The sequence below is a fragment of the Empidonax traillii genome, unplaced genomic scaffold, assembly GCF_003031625.1.
Source record: "Empidonax traillii isolate 1590-97213 ecotype Southwest subspecies unplaced genomic scaffold, ASM303162v1 scaffold14:size4059594, whole genome shotgun sequence".
Classification (NCBI taxonomy): Eukaryota; Metazoa; Chordata; class Aves; order Passeriformes; family Tyrannidae; genus Empidonax; species Empidonax traillii.
In genome coordinates, this window is record NW_020955207.1 from 66,625 (window position 1) to 89,242 (window position 22,618).

Sequence of the window (22,618 nt, forward strand, 5' to 3'; positions counted from 1 at the left end):
GTGAAAGTTCCTTTGGATCAGGCTTTCAGAAATCATCTGATGGACCTGACTAACCACTTCTCAACTGGGTAGGCTGAGAAACAGCTGCCACTAATATAAGGGACATGCTACTGAAGTCAAAGCTTTGAAGTCTGTTCTCAGTACTGTACACACACACAGATACATATAAATATATATATAAATATATAAATATATAAATATATAAATATATATATATACTGTCTAACACCTTCAGAAGTTAGTGGGAGTTATGCACACACACGCTGACAGAAAAAAACAAGCTGTTGAGGCTACGCAAAGCTCAGTTTATGAACAGTCTTATGGAGGTTTGGCATCCAAGGAAGTGAGGCACAGTTAGCAGCTAATGCCTTTCCTGTGAACTGGTCAGATGAATAGAGATTGATGTGGATGAAAGGAATAAAAAATTATTTTACTGCCTCACAGGAAGGTTAGAGAGCCCTGCATTTCATGCCCTTTATTTATATAGCTACCTCTATTGGTACGAATGGGAGCTGTGTGTCTGCTCTGAGGGAAGTATTGATCCCAAGGTTGTATGAGACAATAATACATCACAGGATATTCTTATCTACAAAGCCTTGCTTCTTGATCCTGTGGCCAGAGGAACCATACAAGTAACACATTAGTTAAATATGGCAAACACATTCAAAAAGCACACTATAACCTTCCAGGAAAGAAGAAAGCTGGAGGGTTCTTTACAGTAAAATTTGACAACAGATATGGTAACAGAATTATGAGAGCCTGAAAGAGAGACCTGGCTGGTGTGTGAATAGAAAGAAAAGCAGAGATTTTAAAGATGTTCATGGACATCTGTTCCCTCTGTAGGGAACTTTTGGTTCTCTCGTGACTTTGTAAGGTCATGCCTTTGCTGCAGAGCATATTGAGTGACAGCATGGACAAGCTTAATTGAAAGCTGATATCCTACAAAGACAAACTCAAGTTCCTACATCCGTTTTGCTGCTGTCCTCTCCTGTGTAAGATGTATAGAAATTTTCTGGGTTACAGCATCTTATGGTTCCTCGTCCTGCTGCAGTCTTGGTTGCTATGACAATTCCTGCTCAGCCTTTTGCCAAACGTGTTCTTTCTGGTACGTGTACAGAAGTGACACTGGCACAGCAACTCATCAAACTGAGCCACTGCTGGGGACAGGCTTCAGGTTTTTGTCTGCAGCCTTTGTGCGAGGAGCTGGAAGAGCATGGGCTTATTTGTAACAACAATCTGTGCTCAGTGCTGGCATTCAGGCCATTTTCTTGCTGGAAGAGAGGAGGCAGATCTGGGCCACAAAGCGTGACAGAGGGTGTGTTGGCAGCAGCTTGTCATGTAGAGGAACAGTAGTGCTCTTTGTTAGGGCGACCGCAGGGGTTGCCTGCAGTGGTGATGGTGGTAGATGAGGACTGGGCTCCTCCAGTGCTGAACTCTCCTTCTGGAGCTCAGATTTTCCCTTCATCTATCCTCCCATAAACCAGCATATTTTCTTAGTGCTTGCAAAAAAATTAGCCCGCTGCATGCTTCCCAGTAGAAGTGCATGATCTTCTTGATACTGGAGGGCCATCCAACAGCTACCTTGCTCTCTCTGCTTGTGTTCGAGATCACATCTCAAACCTGGAAACTTGGAATTGGTTTCTGGACATCATGACCCTTCCTGAGTTTTCTGCATATTGACTCTGAGGCCATTCATGTAACCCGGCTCCATATGTTGATAACTGACCTCCAGTAAACAAGGGTGGATTGGTCTACAGAGCAAGACAGCACAGCACAGATATAAGAAAATCAGTTAAAACACACAGCAGATCCTCCTGTCAGCAGTAGTTTGGCACAGACTGTCTCCTTGAGTGAAAGTCACCAGTACAGTCAAAGAAGGACCTTAATATACACGTGTAGAAATCAGGACAGAGTCAACATCTGAAAAATGATAGGGAATAAGTGGCACAGCAAAGATGTAAGTGTTGAGCATAGATAGGTTAGGGCTAGTAATGGCTCTGGCTACAGACCTCTTAGACACTCATTAACTATTTTTTTCATGGGACTGAAGTGGCCTCCTCTTAATTGAGTTAGCACATTCAGTCAATGATTATTTTTTTAGGAAAAATGACTCCTCAGAATATTGGCTTTAACTCCAAACCTTGTGTGGAAAGGAGTTTGTGACAGGTGATTTCTGGCAGAGAGTTAACACGCGTCTCTTTAAGAACACAGCACCTCTCCTGCCCCATCTGGATTCCTCCAGAAGCATCTTTATTTGAATTACAAGCATCCCATTAGTTTGTAAAGACTCTTTTTGAGATGTCTTGGTAAAACACTGTCTACAGAAAGGGCAGCCTTAGATCAATGCAGAAAAAAATCGACATGAAAAAGGTGCAGACTTCAGCTTCCATATCACCTGGCAGAACTGGGAATTTACCGGAATCTGTTTATCTGCAGTGGCTACTTTGACTGTGTACCATGCTCTGAAAGCTGACCTGAGACATCCGCCCTGACAGAAAGCATCCCCTGTTACAACCGTTCAATTCAGCAGAGTTTTCCCAGAGAGACCACTGGAATTTGTAGGATGTCATCTCGTCATTAGGAAATTAGAAAACACAACTCTTAACAGTCAGCCCTGTGAAAGAGACGAGTGAAGATGTTTGTTTTCTTTCTTAATTGCAGAGATCTGAAAGTATATGGAATTTTTCTGTTTGGATAAAGGTGCTGAGGAAATAGGGTACAAAGAACCAAACCTCAATCATAGCCGATGTAAGTGTGGCTTGTAAGCTACCAATGTTAGGATGTTAATATCTCTTACATCAGATAGGACTTGTAAGACTTTATTAGTTAAAATGACATCACCACGTAGGTGGGAATTAACTGACAGCTATATGCAAAGCTGGAAAAAAGAAATCTGTAGCACTAAAAAAAATGAAAAATTTTATATCCACAGTAAAGCACGACAGATACAAAGAAATAGTTCTAATATTACACAAAACAAACTGCAGTTTGATCGCTTTTGTAAAGTACATTTAATATATTTTCTGTAAAGAACACTCTAATTTCTTTTTTTATACTGTTGAAAAAGGCAAACTGAAATATGTGCATAAACCATCAAGCTTCGATGGATATCTGGAGCCAGGAGTCATGTTTAAAAAAGTTTGATTTGCATTTATGCTCTACTCTACTACAAGTCGCTGCCTGTTTAGTTTTCCTGTGGTGGCAGCAAATCAAAGCCTTATGGAACAGAGATCTTACTTGTTGCCTGTAAATATCAGTGGGTGACTGAAAGAAAGAACCAGTAAAACTTTGGAGCTATTAACAAAAAGATCTTTCCTTTGCTGCGTTAAAAAAAAATAAGAGAACCAAAAGGATTATATATATATGAAATTAAATGGCATGTGGTATTACAAAAAAATAAGACAGGCAGGAAAAATTCCAGCTTTCTAGTTTTCTTGCTTTATCTACTTCATACTTTGAGGTATTTTCTTATTGAAAATGAGCTTTGATAGAGAATAAATACATGCTCTGTGTTACAAATCTGACTTTAGGTGTGATACTGCATTTTCAGAATAGTCAGAATCTAATATATTTTTAGGTGTATTTTGGCACTCAGGGCTAAGAGAGAAACTTTCTGATCTCAGCACATCCTGAGCTGGTACAGAGTTGTCTTGCTGACTCTAATGGCTGCATAAAGCATCACTTTATAAGAAACCAAGAGGACACATTTCTCTGTACTGTGAAAACTGCAGCTATTCTCACAGCATTCATAAAACATTACAGCTACATCTTTCCTTGTCAAACAGAATGCTTAGTACCAATTGCATGTAAAACAACTCTTAGCCTCAAAGGTTGCTGTGATTATTGTGTGCGTACAGAACAAAAACCATTTTAGAAACAAAACAAAAAAAGTCTCTCTCTCTTCGGGATTTTTATTTGCCTGATGTTGCATCCAGAGCTCTTGCTAGCACCTGACCACTGGCCCTGCTGCTGGAGCATGCTAATGTTAATTGAGTCAAGGTTAATTATAAATCAAGGCCTAAGAAGGAATTTTTTGTGACGGTTTGTACTAGAAGTTTCATGGTGGTTCGAGATGCCCTTTGCACATCCCTGAGAACTGCAAATAGTTGTGAAGAGCTACTCTCATCAACTTAATTTCTGAAGAAGAGAAAGCTGATATGACTCTTCCCTCTGTCCATCCTCAATCACCCAGTCTGTCTGAGCATTTGGCTCATCTCAGCCAAGCCTGACGAAGAACAAAAGCTGCTGAGTGTCGGCTCATTCTGGAGAGATGAGTTTAAAAGAGGAAAGAGCTGAAGCCAGGTGTCTTTTCCACTGAGATGGGCACAGGTAGGACTCAGCTCTTACCATTCCCACATGCAATGCTAACCCACTGATGGACATTGCATATGGATGGACAAACCAGCGTGTTCACATCTCCAAGGCAGCCACAGCACAGCAGCCCCCTGCCCAGCCAGCCATTCCTAGACCCAGCAAGGAGCTGAGAGTGCCCTGAGGGTGGGGAGACGATGGAGAGAGGGTGAGGTTGAGAAATGCTGGAGAAAGAACCAGATGAATTTCATATGGGACTGCAGATTATTGGTTGGATGAATATAGAAAAAATGAAAGAGCTGGAAGAAATTAATATGAGGACATAGGTCTCAGTGTAAGAAACATGGGATTTATCAGTTTCAACAGGGTAAAACAGCTTGCCTTTTGTACTTAATACTAACGTATTGCTGTACTATAGTTGAAATTGTAGTGGTTAAAAGTGATGCCCACTTTTTTAAAAGAAGAAAATATTCATGAGGTTTCATGAATGATCAATTCATTAATCCAGATTTAGACGTGTAGTTATGAGCCACATGTACAAAACATCAGAACAGATATGCTATGTGTGAGGTTGTGGCACAGGGTTTGTTTTTGCTGCTTCTTACTGGGCATTTGCTAAAACTGGAAGTGGCATCCCTGAGGTGTAGGATATTATTTCATCAGTCAACAGCTCTGTGCTGGCTTGTGTGTTACTGTGTGTTATACTTGCATGTTAAAGCTATTTCCTTTCTGGACTGTGCTCTTTCCATACCAGCTACAAACTAGGCTCTGCCACACAACTTCTCTTAAGCCTTTCTATTCAAACATCGGCTCTGCATCCCAAATGTGTTATATTGTCAAAGAAGAGGCAACCTTACACTCATCCAGAAACGTTTCTATGTGTAAGAACTATTTGGTGAATGCATTGGAATGATTATCCCATTCTGTCATCAGAAAATTCCCCCGCCTTGTACAAAACAAGTTGTTAAAAAAATTGGTTGTTCTTTGTAAACGACCTGAATTTTCCCCGAATTTTAACTGTGCAGTTTCTGAGTCCTATATAGTACTCCTCTACAGCATAACCTTGTCTGTTATGTTCTTATCTTCACCTTTACTGCCGCTTTACCATGAGCAGCAACCAAATGCAAAAGGTAAACACAGCTCCTTCTCTGAGATCCAGCATCTACGTGTAAGCTCAGATGGAGCAGGTGGGGACAGACAGGGGAGCACAAGGGCACAATGGAACAATAGTGGCCAGAGCAATGATTTCAGCGTCCCACAGCTGTCCCACCCACTGCAAGGTTTTTCTCGAGGGGGGAATGATGACAAAAGAGAGATTTGAAGGGAGACAATGAGAGAGTTTTGCAGATGTTTACAGGGAGCTGCTCCTATATGTGAGGAGCAGCATGGAAGAAAGCACAAAGGTGCTTGTGTGACAACATTAGCAACTGGGTGACAGAGCTGGCATTGCTCACGGCAGCACGGAGCCTGGACTTGATATCACAAGGCTTATTTGAGAGGATGGTCAGACTCTACTAAAATCACTCTTCCTAAAAAGAATTTGGTACACATCAAATACACGCCACCTCTGCTACATTTCGCTTCAGCTGTATTTTCATCTCCACTGCTGCCACGGACTCTTTACTAGAATGACCCCTGTGTGGTGAATTTACTGTTCCTCAGTAAATGCCATCTGCTTGCCCTTGCTTTTCTTTGGAAATGGGATGCAAAAACTCACTGTGGACATCAACAATCTGGTCAGGGGTTCCCAAACTTTTTTAACACAATCAGTAACAACTGGTTTTTTGCCTTCAGAATTCATCTTTGCTTGTGGATTCTGGCATTTTAATATCAAAAAGTTAAAGCATCAACTTGCATTGGAAATAGTTTGGTTTTCAGAATCATCCATTATGTATCAGAGGCCCTGGTAGGCTGGTCTGCACTTGTTAACAAAGTGAAAAAACCCCAAACAGAACTAAAATGGAGACAGTGGGGTTATTTGCATACAAATGTTGTATACTGATAGATATGCAACACTGTGGTGTTTTGAGGCTAGAAATCACCTTGCTAAATTACACTCAGCTACAGTGCTGAGTGAGGGAGGTGCTTCAGGCAGATTATAATGCCAGATATATTCTTTTCCATAAAGAATGTTCTGTGAACACCAAAGTGGATTCTGCCGGATCAGTAGTGCTGTTTGAACTTGCTAAACTGCAGCAAAGACAAAAGATAATGCAATTTATCTGCTGCAACAATGTCTTTGCAGCAGTTGGCTCAGTGGGTGATTACTATAAAGATTTGTTCCTCAATATTTCCTTTTTGCTTCTTAGCAGAAGAAAAAATTGAAGGCAAAACTTTTAATATTACAAGATAGCAATGACTGTCAATTATTTCAAAAGTACATCAGTGCTGACCTTCATCCTTTACACAAAAAGCACCATATTGGTCATTCACAAAGGGATCGGTTTCAATTTTAACATCAATGGCTTTCACGCTCTGCTGTTTGCTGCCCGTCTTTCTGCATATAATTGTCCTAAAATAAAGAAGAAGAAGAAAAAAATAATCAGAAATCTTCTAGAGTTGTACATGCAGATGAAATGTGAAGATTTTTTTAATCAGAGTAGTCGGGCTTTAGCCTCAGCTTAACTCTTTCAGAGATGGAACATAAGAGATTAGTGTGGGAAGATCTATGAAAAAATCCAAGGGAGAAATAGAATTAATTAAAAAAATGTTTGCTGTAGATAATTTCAAGGCATAGGTAGCAATAAAGAATGTTTATCTTATTATATTCTGTAATAGCTCTAAATATCAGACTTAGACCCAGAGTATTTAAGGCCATATTCTGCTCTCACGTTTCAGCAGCACATATTCCCACCAATGGTATGGTGGAAATGAATGGAAAACTCAAGGTTTGATCTGGAAGATTATAAATCATTAGCATTTTACATTAAATAACCATTAGGTTGCATATTTAACTGCTCAAAGGGTAACACAGGCAAGGCCAGAAAATTCATCTTGAATTCTTGGAATAAAAACTGGGAGTGGGGGTGGGGGGTGTGTGTTTAATAGTAGTTTCACACATTTGTGTAAACTCCATTTCTTCTGGTTTGGTACTCAGCAGCACCTAATCCATCCTATTGCCCCTCTTAGGCTTGAAGAAAGGTTTTTGCCAGTATTTGGTTTTACAGCCCTGTGGATGCTGAACATGAAGGAAGAGTTTACTAATTATCTCTTCTCTCAGCTGTACTGGCTACTTAAAACTAACAAATAGAAGAGAGCTTGTTGTAGAAAACACTGGTTTTACTGTTACATTAAAGGTTACAAAGGCTGGGAAAGTGAATTCAGCCCAAATTTTTGCAGCTGGCTATTATTGGTGTGGGGTTTATATTTCTGTGGACAGCAGGCTTGTAGAAGCGTTGCACAGTCAGCTATTCTAGTGAGAGCAAGTCTAAAATGCACAGAGGAATCCTTCCAGTGAAGGAAATGTGTAGTTTTGTACTGTGCAATGGTTGAACTCATGTGCTATGAGTCCTGCACTGAATTAGAGGAATAAAAAATAAGATAATATAAAATAATATAAAGTAAAATACCCATTCACTGAGCATGGAAAAGATCCAGTGTTAACCCAGTATCTGATCATGTAACAATTGATTTACAGAAATAGGCTGAATTATGGTTGTACAGACTATCTTCATTCTGGCGTGTGTTAGCTTTTGAGTAGTTAAATATGCAACTTTAATGCTCTTTTAATATAAAGAAACAAACGAAACATGACACAAGCCGAATGTGGTGGTCATGCCACATGGTTCCTACCACACTTCTTCTCCGGAAAACAACATGATGTCATTCCCTGCTGAAAGCCCCCTTACGATTCCAAATCAAATATGTTTCTTTTGTAAGGAAAATTGCACTTGAAGTGAATATTGTCCATACAAGTTTTAAATCAATTTCTCTTAGAATTGAATGCATTTAAAGTCCAAGACCTCTAAGTCAGTGATTAGGCGCCTAGACAGGAATGACTTGATCTGCCAAACTGAGTTCAGGTGAGTGGAAGAATCAATTAGAAAATTTCTGTATGTATTCACATATTGTTCCACCAGGCCTTACGAGATCTAAATGAATCAGACAGTTATGCCTCCCTTCAAAAACTGCCTTATCAACCTTAATCTTTCCAATAATTACTTGCTTAGATCCCTGGATCACTTATGCCTCGCAGTAGACAGTGTTATATCTGCAAAGAAACATGCTTTTTGTCTGCCACTGTGTACTTAGGGCTTCAGACTCTCTCTATCTTTCAAAAAAAGCCCAACCTAAAAACAAACAAACAAACAAACAAAAACAACAAAAAAGAGAGGAAAAAACCTAACAAACCAAACCAGTTTTGAAGATTGTTGCCATAATAAAATTCTGGTCTCTGAAAATCAGGCCACATCCATTTCCATGTTCTATGAAGGAATAAAATTCCTAACACTTGGAAGAATTTTTTGAAAATCTTACCATGAAGTTTCTGATTTCTAATTCCAATTTCTATATTTATATATTTAGCTTCTGCCCAAAGCACTGTAATTTTTTTATCAGTTCATCAACAAACTAAAAAGTTATCCATGGGTGCCACATCTCTGGTGCAATCAAGTCATCCAAAACAGGATACCTGGCTCACGTGTAAGATTGTGATTTAAAGAGCAAGTTTTTCTCACCTCTTTTTAGAAGTTTGTAGTTGATAGAATATATCGATTAGCTAATTCATTTTAAGAACATTTCTCAGCTGCTATCCAATCTGACCAAACTCACAAAGGTGTACCTTGCATATAGTTTCAACATTATACATAAAGAAAGGCTTTAAATTACATTAATATTTTTACAGAAATTTCTCACTAAATTTTTTTCCTACGTGAAGTTGAAAAATTGCCCTTGCTGTTTATTTCTTTTTTTTTTTTTTCTACAGCAGACTAATTAATACTGATTAATCTGCTACTTAGGAGTTTAGTTTGGATTGTTGTCATATTAAATTTGAACTGATTAGAACTGCAAACTTTCTAAAACAGTTCTTCTGAAATGAAAGAAATCTTGTCTTGTACACAAGACACAGTGGTGGGTTAATGATTGGACTTGATTGTCTTAGATATCTTTTCACACCATATTGATTCTAAAAAACCGATGGAAAAAAAATCTATTTCGTATCTCTCATTCTACATTCTCTGTCAGTAGTTTCCTACCACAAGCTCAGTCCTGCCAGCAAACATCTTCAGTAAGCTATTATTACAGCTGCTGAATTTCAAGAGTGCTCAGGATTTCTTAGCAGTGGGTCTAATGATCAGACCTGCAACGCCCTTGGCATAGATATAATCTCTATGCAGTCAGTAGGACTTCAGGTATGACTAAAAATACACAATAATAGTCCCTTTTCTCTGAGTCCTTGAGGGTTTCCCTAAATCCTAAAATGCTAGCTTTTAATCTATAATTATGGTTTAAATGGACAGGTACACTTTTGTCTTCGTTCTAAAAGGTAGCGTTTGATGTTGTGAACTTCACCACACTTTTCATGATTGAAAAATGGCTATCAATTCAGACTTGAACATATTTTAAAATCTCTTCAGCAGTAGCACTGCCATGCTGAAATAAGAAAGAAAAAATTGTACAGCTTTCCTAGTCTTTTCAGCACCTCTGCTGAGGGGTTGTGTTTCTTTACTATTTTGAATTACTGCACTGAACTAGGCATCGTGGCTGACAGAATGTCACTTCACACTTTTTTAGGGGACACATCCACCTACGGAGCCATTCATGCAGGGAACTTTGATTCTATTTATTGCTACTTTCATGTATTAATTGAACTGAAGTAGAGTTTCTCATTACTCAGCATACAATGTCATCTGATGATCCGAGCAATGCAATTTCCTGATTTGGTACCCTGTAGTTAAGAAATAGATTCAGTTTTGTTGCTCCTTCTGGGGCGATCTCTTGTGAAGGTAGAACATGCTCAGAAGAAACATACTGAGTTCAGACTGCAGATCATTCATAATAATCTTCCGGGATACATATCTGCTTGAAACATTCATGTGTCCCTGAAAACTGTTCTTACATGGCCATGAACTCACAATCTCAGCACAAAAATCAGTCAATCCATCCATCCATCACACTGTCACTATAGACCACGTAAATACCATGTAAAGTAAAAATGTACTGGGGAAAGGAGAGGGCTTTAGTGGTATTAACAACAACCCCTGCTCTTTGATGGAAAATAGGAAGGTGCTTGATGGTGTCTTCTTTGTTTCCTAGACAAACTACTGAGAATATTCTCAACCTCCTGCTACCCAGCCTAGAAGGACAACCAGTTTCATGGTTTTCCTCTCAATAGAGGAAACCAGAGACTGGAGACTCTGCACTGTGTTGAACCTCAGCTTAATTCCTGCTGTACAACACATTCATCCAAGCAAGAACAATTAACAGTCCCTCTTTTGTACCTACATCGAAAAAAAAAGATCAGAGGTTGGCCAAGCTGCTCATTGTTTTCCTGTGCCATGACTCAGATACTGCAGTTATCATGTGCACACATGAGGAGAAAATCTAATCTGCAGCACAATAAAGGATGAACCAGACTTCCCATAAGCCTTCTGCTTACTCTTGTGCTGCTTGAATTTTTTTCTGCTGTATTATGTAACCAGTGAGTAACTGGTATATTTTGCTCTTCTCCTAATTCCTCTGTTCAAAGAAAAAAATAGCAGAAAAACTGGCATGAATAGTATTTATGTCATAATATGCCATAATATGCCACTATATAATATGTACTAATAAATATACCATGACAATATGCTCAAACTGTAATAATGATACCTAATGTAATATATTGTACGTATGCATAATAAAGGTATTTTTAATAGAGACACATAGTATTTTTATATAAATTTTGTTTGTAGTAGTATCCACAGCTACTTTTTTTTTCTGAGATAATTACAAGACAATACTTGAAATTTTTTCAGTAAGCCCAAGTTAAAACATATGGAGTGAACAGCTGACTTTATGTGACAAAGCGTGATCCATCAGCACAGAAACCAGTAGGTGGGACTGGGATTTTTTGTAGTCGCTACTTTATCTGCCAGTTGATTGTAAGTTTTGTAGTCTTAGTCAATAAATTCACTGAACTGAGTCAGAATGGTCTTATGACATTTATTCATAGTAGTATGAACTTGCATATGAATATATTCACTCAGAAGAACATCATCAATGTGCTAGCTGAGGCACTGTGGAGGTCTGGTTCACAGAGTACTAAAACTATAACAAACCTTCTCCTAATTAGAAAGTTAAAAACTTCATCACTTTTCTTAGTTAAGATAAATCTTTTACATCTTCTGCTAATTTTTTTTTCCACTGGTCAGCTTTACCGTTTGTGTTTCAGTAACTAGGTAAGAGAAAAAAAAAAAACACAACAAAAAAAAAAAAAAACCAACAAAAAACAAGAGTATGGAAGCCAAACCTGGGGATTTTTATTCTTAGTCTTTCCGTTCTGTAGTTTGGGAAACTGCAAATTAGAAAGCTGGCTCTGATGAGGAATAAAATATAAATGACATGTTCACGATTACCGAAGGGAAGAAAATTTCCCTGAAAAGTCATGAAGGGGAGCACAGGTGGGCTTTGGAAAGTCCATTGACTGGGAACTACAGAGGCTAATTTTGGCTGGATGGGACCCAAAGAAAGCAGCTGCTAAGTGTGATATGAAGAGACATTCCAACAGCAATACTGCCACTGGAAATGTCAAAAGGAGGTCTTACCAAGGCAGAACCAATATCCTTTAGATTCTTAAAAATATACACCAAAATGCAGCCTTTTGTGCTTAAAATTGTACATATGACTACTGAAATAGTAAGGCCTCTGTTCATTAAATAAATATGGCCCATTCATGCAGATTTTCATACTGTAGCCCAGTGTGGAAGATTTTATATAGCCATTTTACTTTAATATCACTAGGTATATATAATTTGAGCATTCTTAGTGCATGTAAAGGAGAATCATGTTGCTTCCTGGCCTGGACTAGCTGCATGCTCAAAGACACGTCACTAGAAAATTGGTTTTACCCAATTTCATTTTATGGGCTTCAGTTTAATCCATGGCTTTCATAACAGATGTTACTGATTAGTTATCAAAGGATTTAAAAATACAATAGTATTTTCTGAATGCTATCAATTTATAAAGAAGCTCAATTCTCAAAGAAAAGGCTTTCAGATAGGACAAAGCATTACAGAGATTCTAAAAAAAAAAAAAAGCAAAATGGGTGAATTTCTTTTGAAAATTAAAAAATCAACCTCATCAGAACTATCTGGCAAGTTAAAATCCTGGTACTAGCTACTCTTGCGCATTTGCAAAGAGTAAATATATCCCCTTTCTGACTTCATTTTGCTCAGCTGAACAAGCTGATGACCTTTAATCACATTTGATAAGAGAGGTGCTTTTTTTGGACTAATCCTAATCTGAGTTCAGATCTGAGGTTGTATGCCAAGAATTACACTGCGCTATTGTAGGTGCTGTCTCACTGGTGCCTGGCTCAAGCCCTTCAGTATTGCCCTCTCTCTCTTGAATGTCTTTTAGGTGGACCCCATTCATTTTTCTCACAAATTTTATGTGAGTTATTTTATTTTACAACAGGCTCACTGCAGTCCTGTGTTCTGTGACTGCACCCAGCTCTTTCTCCTACTCTGTGTTTTCCAGATGAATTGCTAGGTTAAGGCAGAAATTCCTATCAGTCTTCATACAATACTGTTGCATTTTCACCCCATTTCTGTTACTCCATCTCTGAAGTCAGGCTTACCTTCCTGCTCAATATCGTGATTTCCCTTGGTCTTAAGAATGATTTCTAACCTTCTGGCATTAATTTTAATTAAATTCACAAGCAAACCCCTACATTTTGCGTCAAAGTTCGCTAAATCCCTCAGAGTTTGTTGAAAAAAAAAAAAAAACCCTCCCAATAAAAACACAATTTCAAGGTGCAAGTAAAGTAAATAGCAACTCTGAGGAGCATGACAAAGCTACAGTTTAGCAGATGGGGGGTTGGGTGTTTGTCCTAGAAAATACATCAAATATATAGACTTTCTTTTGTATGATGTTTTTCCTCAAAAAGCACATTTTCTAAAAATTTCTTTAATTATTGGGCTTTTACAAGAACCGTGGCTGTCATACTTTGTCCATGCTGTCTTCCCAGGTTGTGCTAAGAAAAGACCTGCTTCCCACTTCCCTGAGCTGATGCAAAGTGGCTCATGTCCACATTGCTCAGTGATATCATCCCTTGGAGTAAACTGGCCAAGTTCATACCTTAAATCCAAGTCTCTTGACTGAGCTTTATGCAGAAATCTCTTTTTCCTGAAATACAATTACTTCGTGTAAGACTTTCTGAGATGGCTGACAAGAATCTATGAGAAGACAAAAGTCATCTTTTAGAGGAGCATGACAGCAGCTGAGAGCTGTGGGACCAGAGGTTGTGACATCAAGGCATTTCGGAGTACAAGACCTCCTCAGACAGTTTCATAAGCAACTTTAGCATTTTGAGTTAGACCGTATCCTGTCAGCTATGTCTGGATTTTTCTGTTGAAGGGAATTACTTGACCTGCCTCAAACACATCTGGGAGCAAATCCATATGCGTTATCATCAGACAGCAGAGCACAGCCTTGAAATAAAATGGAGAGCTTGCCAAATTGATGCATCACTAGGACTGCTGCTCTGCAAATAAGCAACTGGGGCTGTTTTAGATTGTACACTGGGATAAATTTCAAGGGACCCACAAGTCCAAGGATTTGCACACACGGATGAGAGGACTGGCAAGGGTCAGCAACTGATCCTTTATTTCATTCCCCTGATATTGCTTTTTTAATTTCCCAAGAAATGGGCTTTCATTACCCTACTGTCAGGTGCTGGGCAAGTCCCATGCAGTGGGCAGAAAAAGAAGGAGGTAGTCTCGTGAAATGCCATTTCTGAGTGTTATTATTACATTTCTCACTGGTGTCATCTGCAATGAGGGCCCTGTTGTGTTTGACACTGTAGAAGCATTCAATAGGAGTCAGGGCAAAACCCGAAGAGCTAACAAAAGGAAGGAAAAATAGAGATGAAGTAATTTTCCTAGCAGCAAACATCTGGTCTGTGGTCAGCCAAGAAAAGGACTCCAGCCTTCTGACTTCCACAGCTAAGCTTATTCTAGCTGATTTTGCTTGCTCACTTCAGAGTTATTCCCTCTGAAATGAATCCCCCAGGGGCCGGGTAGGAACCAGCACAGGGCAATTTCATGCGAGGGAACAGGCTGAGAGCCCTGCAGGAGGTCTGACATAGAACTGACATTCTATGCAGAGATTCAAAGCTGTCATAGAAGGGATACATGGCTTCATTCTCTTGTAGGTAAATAAGGAGCGGGATAGGGAATAAGACAGCTTCAGCTTTTCAGTCCTAGAAAAGCAATGGAAATGAATAAATTTGCTATGAATATATTAATACAAGCTGTCGAGGATGTTTAACAATTTCTAAAATAAATAGTTGCTTTCTAATATTTTGTGCAAGGGGTTGATCATAAGACTAATTGTGTCATGTTCACTTTCCAGATTTCAAAGACCTCAGAAAAGAATATAAGACCCTACAGGACACACTGCCCAGTGCTGGAAGACTTGACACAAGGTTTTCCAGTATGACATCTAAATTCAAAAGATAGCAGTGAGAGCCTTTCAGAGAACTCTGCCACCTTTTTTCCATTTATATTCTGGCAGATTACTTGCTGGTTTTACTGACTCACTTGTCTGACATGCAAGTAAGTCATAAGAGTGTCATTTTTAGTATAAATAGCTATTAGGGCTCATCTGACAAATGAGACTTGCCTAACGACATTTCATTTCCTGAAATGCAACAATGTGTAATAATAATAAGTTGCACATGTCAGGACTGACTTGTAAACGACTTACTTGTGGGCTGCTGGAAGAAGTTAGCCCTGTCTACATTGTCAGTGGCTCTTCTCGAAAAGTTCCCAAGTCCTTGGACCTGCCAGTGACTTGTCTGTGCTAAGAGCCCTGAACTCTGGATTGGGTTGGTACGAACAACCGAAAGTGGAAGACAAAAACATCCCCTTATGCCTGTGAAAGAGGTTCTGTCTCAGGCTGCTCAAACCACAAAACCACCCAGCTTATTGTGTCTCTGGATTTGCTGGCAGGCATCTATTTGTTTAAGCAATTTCCATTCTACATCAGTTGAAATGAATCATATTTGTCAAGACCTGCTGCTTGGGCTAGCCCAGTTTGCAAGGACTGAAGTGGGTTAGAGGGTGCAACACAAGCATCTCCATCAGCAGATTGGTGTCTTCTTCCACCAGCATCGGTCTCTGCAGAACAATGTTTTTAACACCCTAACGTAGCTGGTGGCCCACCCTGTTTACTTCTGACTTAAAATAGACCAGACATGAGCACATCTACCTGCACAGCTGAGAAGGGAACAGTCCTTTCAGTGGGTCAGTAAGTAAAAAGTAGCTTGGAGTGAGCTGGGTGGCCACAAGCCGACAGAAGGTGTTCCATTATAGTCCTGAAAACTTTGCATACTTACATGTGGATATACAAGTCACCAGAAACTAATTTGCCAGTCACCCAAACTGGGCTGGTTCTCTAGACCAAATCCTTGTCCTTGTCCATGTAAGAGGTATAACCCAGAGAGCAGGCAATACAAACATGCTCATGCTGACTCGGTGATGTGCCTAAGAGGAAAAACTCCCACAGGTTTCCAGGCCCTGATTTAGCCATAAAAATAATAGTAAGGACACAACAACCAACAGTAATGGATATATTTACTCGGAGTGGGATTGTGATCATTCACTAAAACCATAAAATAACCATCAGAAGTGAAAAAATCACTGACTTGTACAAAACCTGGAAAATTAATCTAGCAGGGAAAAAGTCTTTACATGTCTGCTAGAGCTCCTGCTCAGTTTTAAGTCTAAGTGGTGAAAGGAGGGCTGAAGCATGTAAGGGAATCTGCAACACTGTAATGACTTCACTCACATAATTTGTTTGTGTTTACTTCTACTGCCAATGTCTAATCCATTTTTCCTCAGGAGAAAGATTGGGATGCTTTCCAGCCACCAAATAAATAAACCAAACTTCATTCTTCCTGAAATAAGGAACTTCTTTTATCATATTCCCTCCTATTCATCTCTTTTCTGATGTACACAGTCCAGAAGGATATGGGAGAATATTAGACTAGAGCTCTGTGATCTGCACTGGACTCCAGTCAGCTGCTGGGAGGATTCCAAGGTTTCTGATCCAGCCTATAAAGTCCTGAACAGTTTTGGCCCTGGCAAATGTGGGGACGTCACTTCTCATTCAGAGAGGTGGAGGTCCATCAAGAAAAATAACACAAGGCATGCCCAGTGAGGAGTCCTTTATTTTAGAAATAATTTCCCCTGCTTCTCTAACCCCTGGGCATGCTGTGAAGCCTGCTTTCCCCTCTCTGTGTTAAACCAGCTGAGTGTGGATTGAGGCTTTTCTGTATATCAGCTATCCTCTATCCTTGCTGTCATGTTTCCATTTATCAAGTAAATGCCCAAAGTATTGAATAGGTAATTTTTTTAAACTAAATAATTAATTTTGTAAAATATTTTGAGTCACTTCTTAATAGCTTTTCCATTCATTTTAACATTCTTGAGCCAATTTTTGAGACTCTTTAATACCTTTCCTAAAATGCAGTAACAACAATACATATAATGTTCCCAAGGAGTCTTTTACACTGAGCTATCTGTAAATGTTTTTTTTTTTTTTTTTCACATTCTCCATCCCATTCCATAAGCACTCTAGCAACTTCTTTGTTTGCTTGTTTGTTTGCCTAGTTTTACTACAGCTGCAGTCTGACAGTTGTTTTCTTTGTGCTGTCCCCACAGTGATGTCCTCATATCTTTGGTGGACTGACAGAGGTAAATCAGAACCCTGTAAAAATATTTTCAAGTAGATTACATGTTTCCCCTGTATGTATTATCATTGAACTCCATTTGGCATAATTTTGCCTGTTCATCTGATTCCCTCTGTAAATCCCTATATTCACCTTGAACTTGTTCAACTTGAACAACTTTGTCCCATTTGCATACTTTGCACTCGACTGCTCATTTCTTTCTCCAGAGCTACGTTAACTATCAATGAAACCAGTACAGCCTTTTTAGGCATTACACAGTTTCTGTTTTTTCCCCAGAGTCAAACATATCCAGTTCAACGAACCAAGTAGCATACTTGCTGGTGCTTGCCCAGTCATGGGTAAAACAGCCCCAGAGTATAAAATTCCAGCTCCACAGAACTTCTCTCTGCTGAAGCTCTCCAGTGAAGGTCAGATGTGGTGAACGCACAGCAATGGTGTGCTGATGCGACCCCACAACGTTCTTTCTGATAAATATTTTACAGACTTCCATACTAAGGACAGCTTACTGGAGGAATGTGTATGGCAAGTTGGAAGGGATGAAAACTCTTCTTTTCCTTCCCATTAGTAGGATGTGTTTTTATCACTGTACACAGTTTTGATATTGAGGATTTTCAGGGGTAGGTCCGCAGTTCCTCTATTAATAGTTGTAACTCCAGTGCCTGCAGTAATTAAGGATCTCACCGGACTAACTAGTGGTATTGCTTAGATAAAAAAGGGATGGTTTCTCCTACTCATCATCATTCCTTACTTCCAGAACACAGAAGTTATATACAAGGCCCTGTATACAAATTTGCCATGTACTTCTTAGAGTTATATAGCTTTCCTGGCTCTTCAGCCTATGTTACATCAGCATCTGTCTTAAGAAAAAAAATATTTAGTATTTAGATCACTGTCGTATATACTGAGAGATTTCTGGATTTTTTTTTTTAAGATCAAAAGTACATATAAATTTTTGAACTATTTTTCACCTAGGAAAAATGAGAATCACTGAAAAGAGTTGTTTTTGCTTGAAATTGTTTAAGTACCACCTTTCATTTAATAGCAGCAATTTTTTATCCTTTGGAAATTTTATCAATAAAAATACAGAAAATCCAATGCTTACTTAGGTGACTGGTAACTGTCACAAAATCCAATAACACGCTAAAGTTTGGGAACTTGGGAACAGACAAAACTTTACCACCATTGAACATTGACAACAGATGAGGTATAATCCTTCTGGGAATATATCTACCTCCTCCTGTATGGTCCCAGCTTCAGGGACATGAGACATTCATGCCGACCCTCAACTCCTCCACTTGGCGCTTCTTTTTTTAAACTGAATTTTCTGTGATTTGATCTCTTTGTCGACTGTGAAGCCTGTCTACCTGTTCCTGAGGCGTGCTGTGAAGGCTTTGATTTTGGAAGAGACGGGGCAGTTAGGATGTAAGCGCTTGGCCCCGTGCAATTGCATATAGCCAGTTCTGTGCAAGATTGGAACGAGAGAGATTGAGTTTGGGAAGCCCTCATCAGCCACAGCAGAGTGGCACTGTGGCAGGGCCATACTGCCTCTGGCACGTAGCTGCAGCTATGTGGACATTTGTTCTCAAAATTTTGAATTCCACTGAAAGTAGCTGGGACCTCTGGAGTACTACCACATGTGCGTTATCATATCCAAGTGCATCTAAAGCTGTACCTATTTGTACTGTCAGTTCAGGCACGGGTCAATACCTAAGACAGATACACGATTTCCATGAGAAGTTCAACTTGCTGAGCTTCTTAAACAGCGGAGAATAACAGTGTCAGCAGGAACACTGACACTAACTGCAGCACTGTGCCCTCAACTTGCAAGCTTATTTAGGGCTCAGCCCTACAGCCCTACACCACTACAGGATGAGTAAACAGGAACCACAATGATGTAATTCAGAAGGAATAAGAGCAAATTGCTTCAAATCTGTGAAATATGCAACCTGAGACTGATGAAGATTTGTGTGCTTGCAATATTAACTGTGAAAAATTAATTCCTGGGGGTACAGTAGCGTATTTAGCTGTATGTCATGGTGCTTGAATTGTGGCCAGTTTTTCAGTTATATTCTTAGTAAAGGAGGAAAAACTTGCTTGACAACTGTCATTCATAATTCTCAGAAAGTGTTATGCTGTTGTCCTTACCCAGCGGAGCCACTGGCGAGCCATCCCGTGGTGCAGCCAGCAAAAGAACAGTCCAGAACAGCCCTTTTCAGTTCTTCTGCAGTTGCTAAGCGAGCGCTCAGGTCAACACAAGCTTTCTCAGCTTCAGCTAAATCCAGACCCCGAGAGTTGTTCTTGGACTCAAGTGCAAACACTTTCCCTGCAACACCAAGAAAGGGCATGCCATTCATCATGGAATTATACTCAATACATATTCAACAGGAATATTGCAGATTATCACCAAATAAAGTCTCCATGCTCTTACTAAGTTTATTTTAATGGGCAACTTACCTTTTGGAATGGGTAATTTTATCAAGACTGTAAGTATCTTTGTGTTAGCTTCTCTTTTAATTTTTTTCACCAACAGAAAACCAAGTATGGCTAAGCCCCTACTCATTCCTAGCTCAGAGGAGAAGCTTGTCTTGCTCTGTAGGTCTGCGCTTAAGATCTGGAGAAAGAAAGCATGACACTCTCTCCTATGCACATTTATAGTCAAAGGCAGAACGTCTCTTGTAGGCTACTAACACTGGAATTCATTGCTAAGCATTTTACAGTTACTTTACAACAGCTACACCTATAAAGTAAGCACGTGCCTAAAAGCCAGTTTTGCTACCCAGTCTCCCATGTAGAAATAGATTTATATTTATACTTTCTCTAAAATCAAAATTATAGCAGTATATCACAACTTGAGTCTAAATGCAAACCATGTCTTTTCAGAAAGACAGAAAAAAATTTTCTTAATGGAAGGTTGTTTGTTTTTTTTTTTTTAAATTTGAATGAGTATGAGAACAAGTTTAGTATAATGGGGTTTTTTGTGTGTTACTTATATTTTCAGTTCAATTTCTTTTACTTTAATTTATCTAATAGTGTGAAAGTTGTGTGGGTGAAAGAGGTTTTGGCAACTGGTAACAAGGCAATTGCGTTTTTGGCAATGACACTTGACCATTTACTGGGTTATGGAATAAACATATTACCTGGGTGTCTCCAGAAAAAGAAATAAACAATGAGGCAGTTTACAGTGCTGACATTAGAGCTGCCATACCTATCTTCTTTCTGACGATACTTAAGTCAGAATAACTTCTAAATTTCAAAGATACAGATTGAATTTGCTTGTAGATGCAGGAAGACAACTTTTAAGCGCTGTTCATTCAGTAAATGCCTGGAAACATTTACGTTTCATTTCCAAAGTGGATTAGTGGCAGTGATTATAGGAATATATAGCTTCCAGCACATACTGAGTGTTCACTGTGTGGTTAGTTTCATACTCATAGGATGTACTGACCAATATTAAGAATCCTTCAGACTGATTCAGCTTAATTCTGTACCAGCTGCCACCCCCACCACATATTATTTCAACAAATTGATAAATCTGACTCTAATCCTAAATACAAGGAACTTACACAGGGTGGGTCTGTCCCTGAGAGATTTCTGTTCTCACCTGTCCGCAGCTGAACCCGCTGGAAGAATCATAGTCTTACATCAAAAAGTGTAAGTTTTCTCTCAAGTGAACATGGGTTTTGTGTTTACATTAGCTAGCAAGTGCAGATGGGTCCTGATGAAAATCCCTGCTTTGGTGGGAATTCTACCTGTGCACAGTAAGAAATCGCTCTGACTAGGACAGATGGCAATTTAAATAAGCAGGGCAAACAGCTATGAGGAGGAATAGAAATTCTGAGTTCCCAGACTGATTTTCTCAGGCAGTTAACAGTAGCTGACCAAGGAATACAACCAGAAGCCCAGATCAGTATCCTAACCAGTAGATTACATTGTATCTTGATTCTCAACTGGAATCAATACTATGAACTGTAACCAGAACAGGGGAATTTACTCAAAGTAGTGAAAGAAGGAAGCCTCTACATTCCTAAGTACATAAACATCAGGTTTCTTTGCAAAATGTCCCAAATAATGCCCATGACACTAATGTCGCAGTTCCTGTTTCTAAAGCCATGAACAGACTGGTGAAGTATGCATGGCCAAGGGAGAGAGACAGCATGATGATTTTAAACAATCACTCTGAAATTGTGAAACAACTTTGTTCCTAAAGGAAATCAGAGATCAAACATAGTGCTTTGCTGAGGTTTTGTCCCAAGTAAAAACTTCTATATTCGAAAAACATCCACATTCTACATTTCACCACTTGACTGTCAGGATTGAGATGCATCATCAAAGACATAGAGCGTAATTTTGCAGAGTATCTGATGAAAATCATAAATGTTAGTTTGACATGGTAGTAATCCTTATTTCCCAGCTATTAGTATTTCAATCAGAAGAGTTAAAGAAAGGAAAATGATTAAGCATGGACTTCCATCTAGATAAAATTAGAAGAAATTGAGTTATTAATTTAGTCTTTTCACCAGTAAGCAACGATTACATTTTTAGAGGAGTTTAGATATCCAAGACAGAGGTTGAGACACCCTTCCCTAACTGTTTTTATTTGTTTGCTACTGCTTAAAATACAGTAACATTTTACTAGAATCTATGAAGGTGCTGATTCAAAACAGGGTCTTCTCATTTGTACAGCTATCCGGGATGTTCAAATTATATACACAAGTGGATTTTAGGGTGGCTAGGAAAGATGTGCTGGTTGGGAAAATTACAGTGAGCTGCTTTAGAGGAAATTCTGGTTAGCCAGAACTGGATAAAGAAGGCTGACCTGCTTAACAGATCCAACTGTGAATCTCCTCCAAAGTCTTAAAAGTTCTATGGCTCTCTGCCCAGTTTTAAAGATTTGTCCTCTGGTTTTGCCTAATTTCTCACCTAGAAAACAGGATATAAGGTTCGCTTATCAGATGATTGACCAATGGAATAGCTGGATCCTCAATATCCTGACATGTGTCATATTACTGAGGGGCATTTACACGAAAAATACACAGGAGACATGCTAGCATGGTAATAGGAAAAATACAAAAGTGCATCAAAGCAGGAAATCCTCTTAAATAAAAAAGACTGCAACACTGAAATTGAATTCTGCACCTTACAGTGTCATGGCTAACATGCTCAAGATATTGATGTACTGAATTTGTCTCACTTTCCATTACGAAAGTGGTATCATTTTCAATCTAAGGGGATCTAAGGATTCTGGTTAATTATTTGTAACATTGTTACCACTAGTAGTTTTAATGCAAAGTTTCTTTAAAAAGGTTTGTCTCACATACTTGATGAAACTACAGTAATTTTTCCCACTGGGGGAATTGAGATCAGGTTTTTTTCTGGGATAGTATCAAGAGATGTGTTGTCATTCTGTTTTAA

General features: G+C 39.1%; 1 protein-coding gene across 1 annotated transcript in view; it reads right to left on the reverse strand.

The window, feature by feature from the left end:
• The window catches only part of SUSD5 (sushi domain containing 5), a 40,423-nt gene that overhangs the window by 12,310 nt on the left and 5,495 nt on the right, over positions 1–22,618 (reverse strand). The window contains exons 2-3 of the mRNA XM_027892476.1: positions 19,352–19,529; positions 6,705–6,823 (exon numbers count right to left, since the gene is read on the reverse strand). Of these exons, the coding sequence (XP_027748277.1) occupies positions 6,705–6,823; positions 19,352–19,529 (297 nt within the window). The remainder of the gene's footprint in view (positions 1–6,704; positions 6,824–19,351; positions 19,530–22,618) is intronic.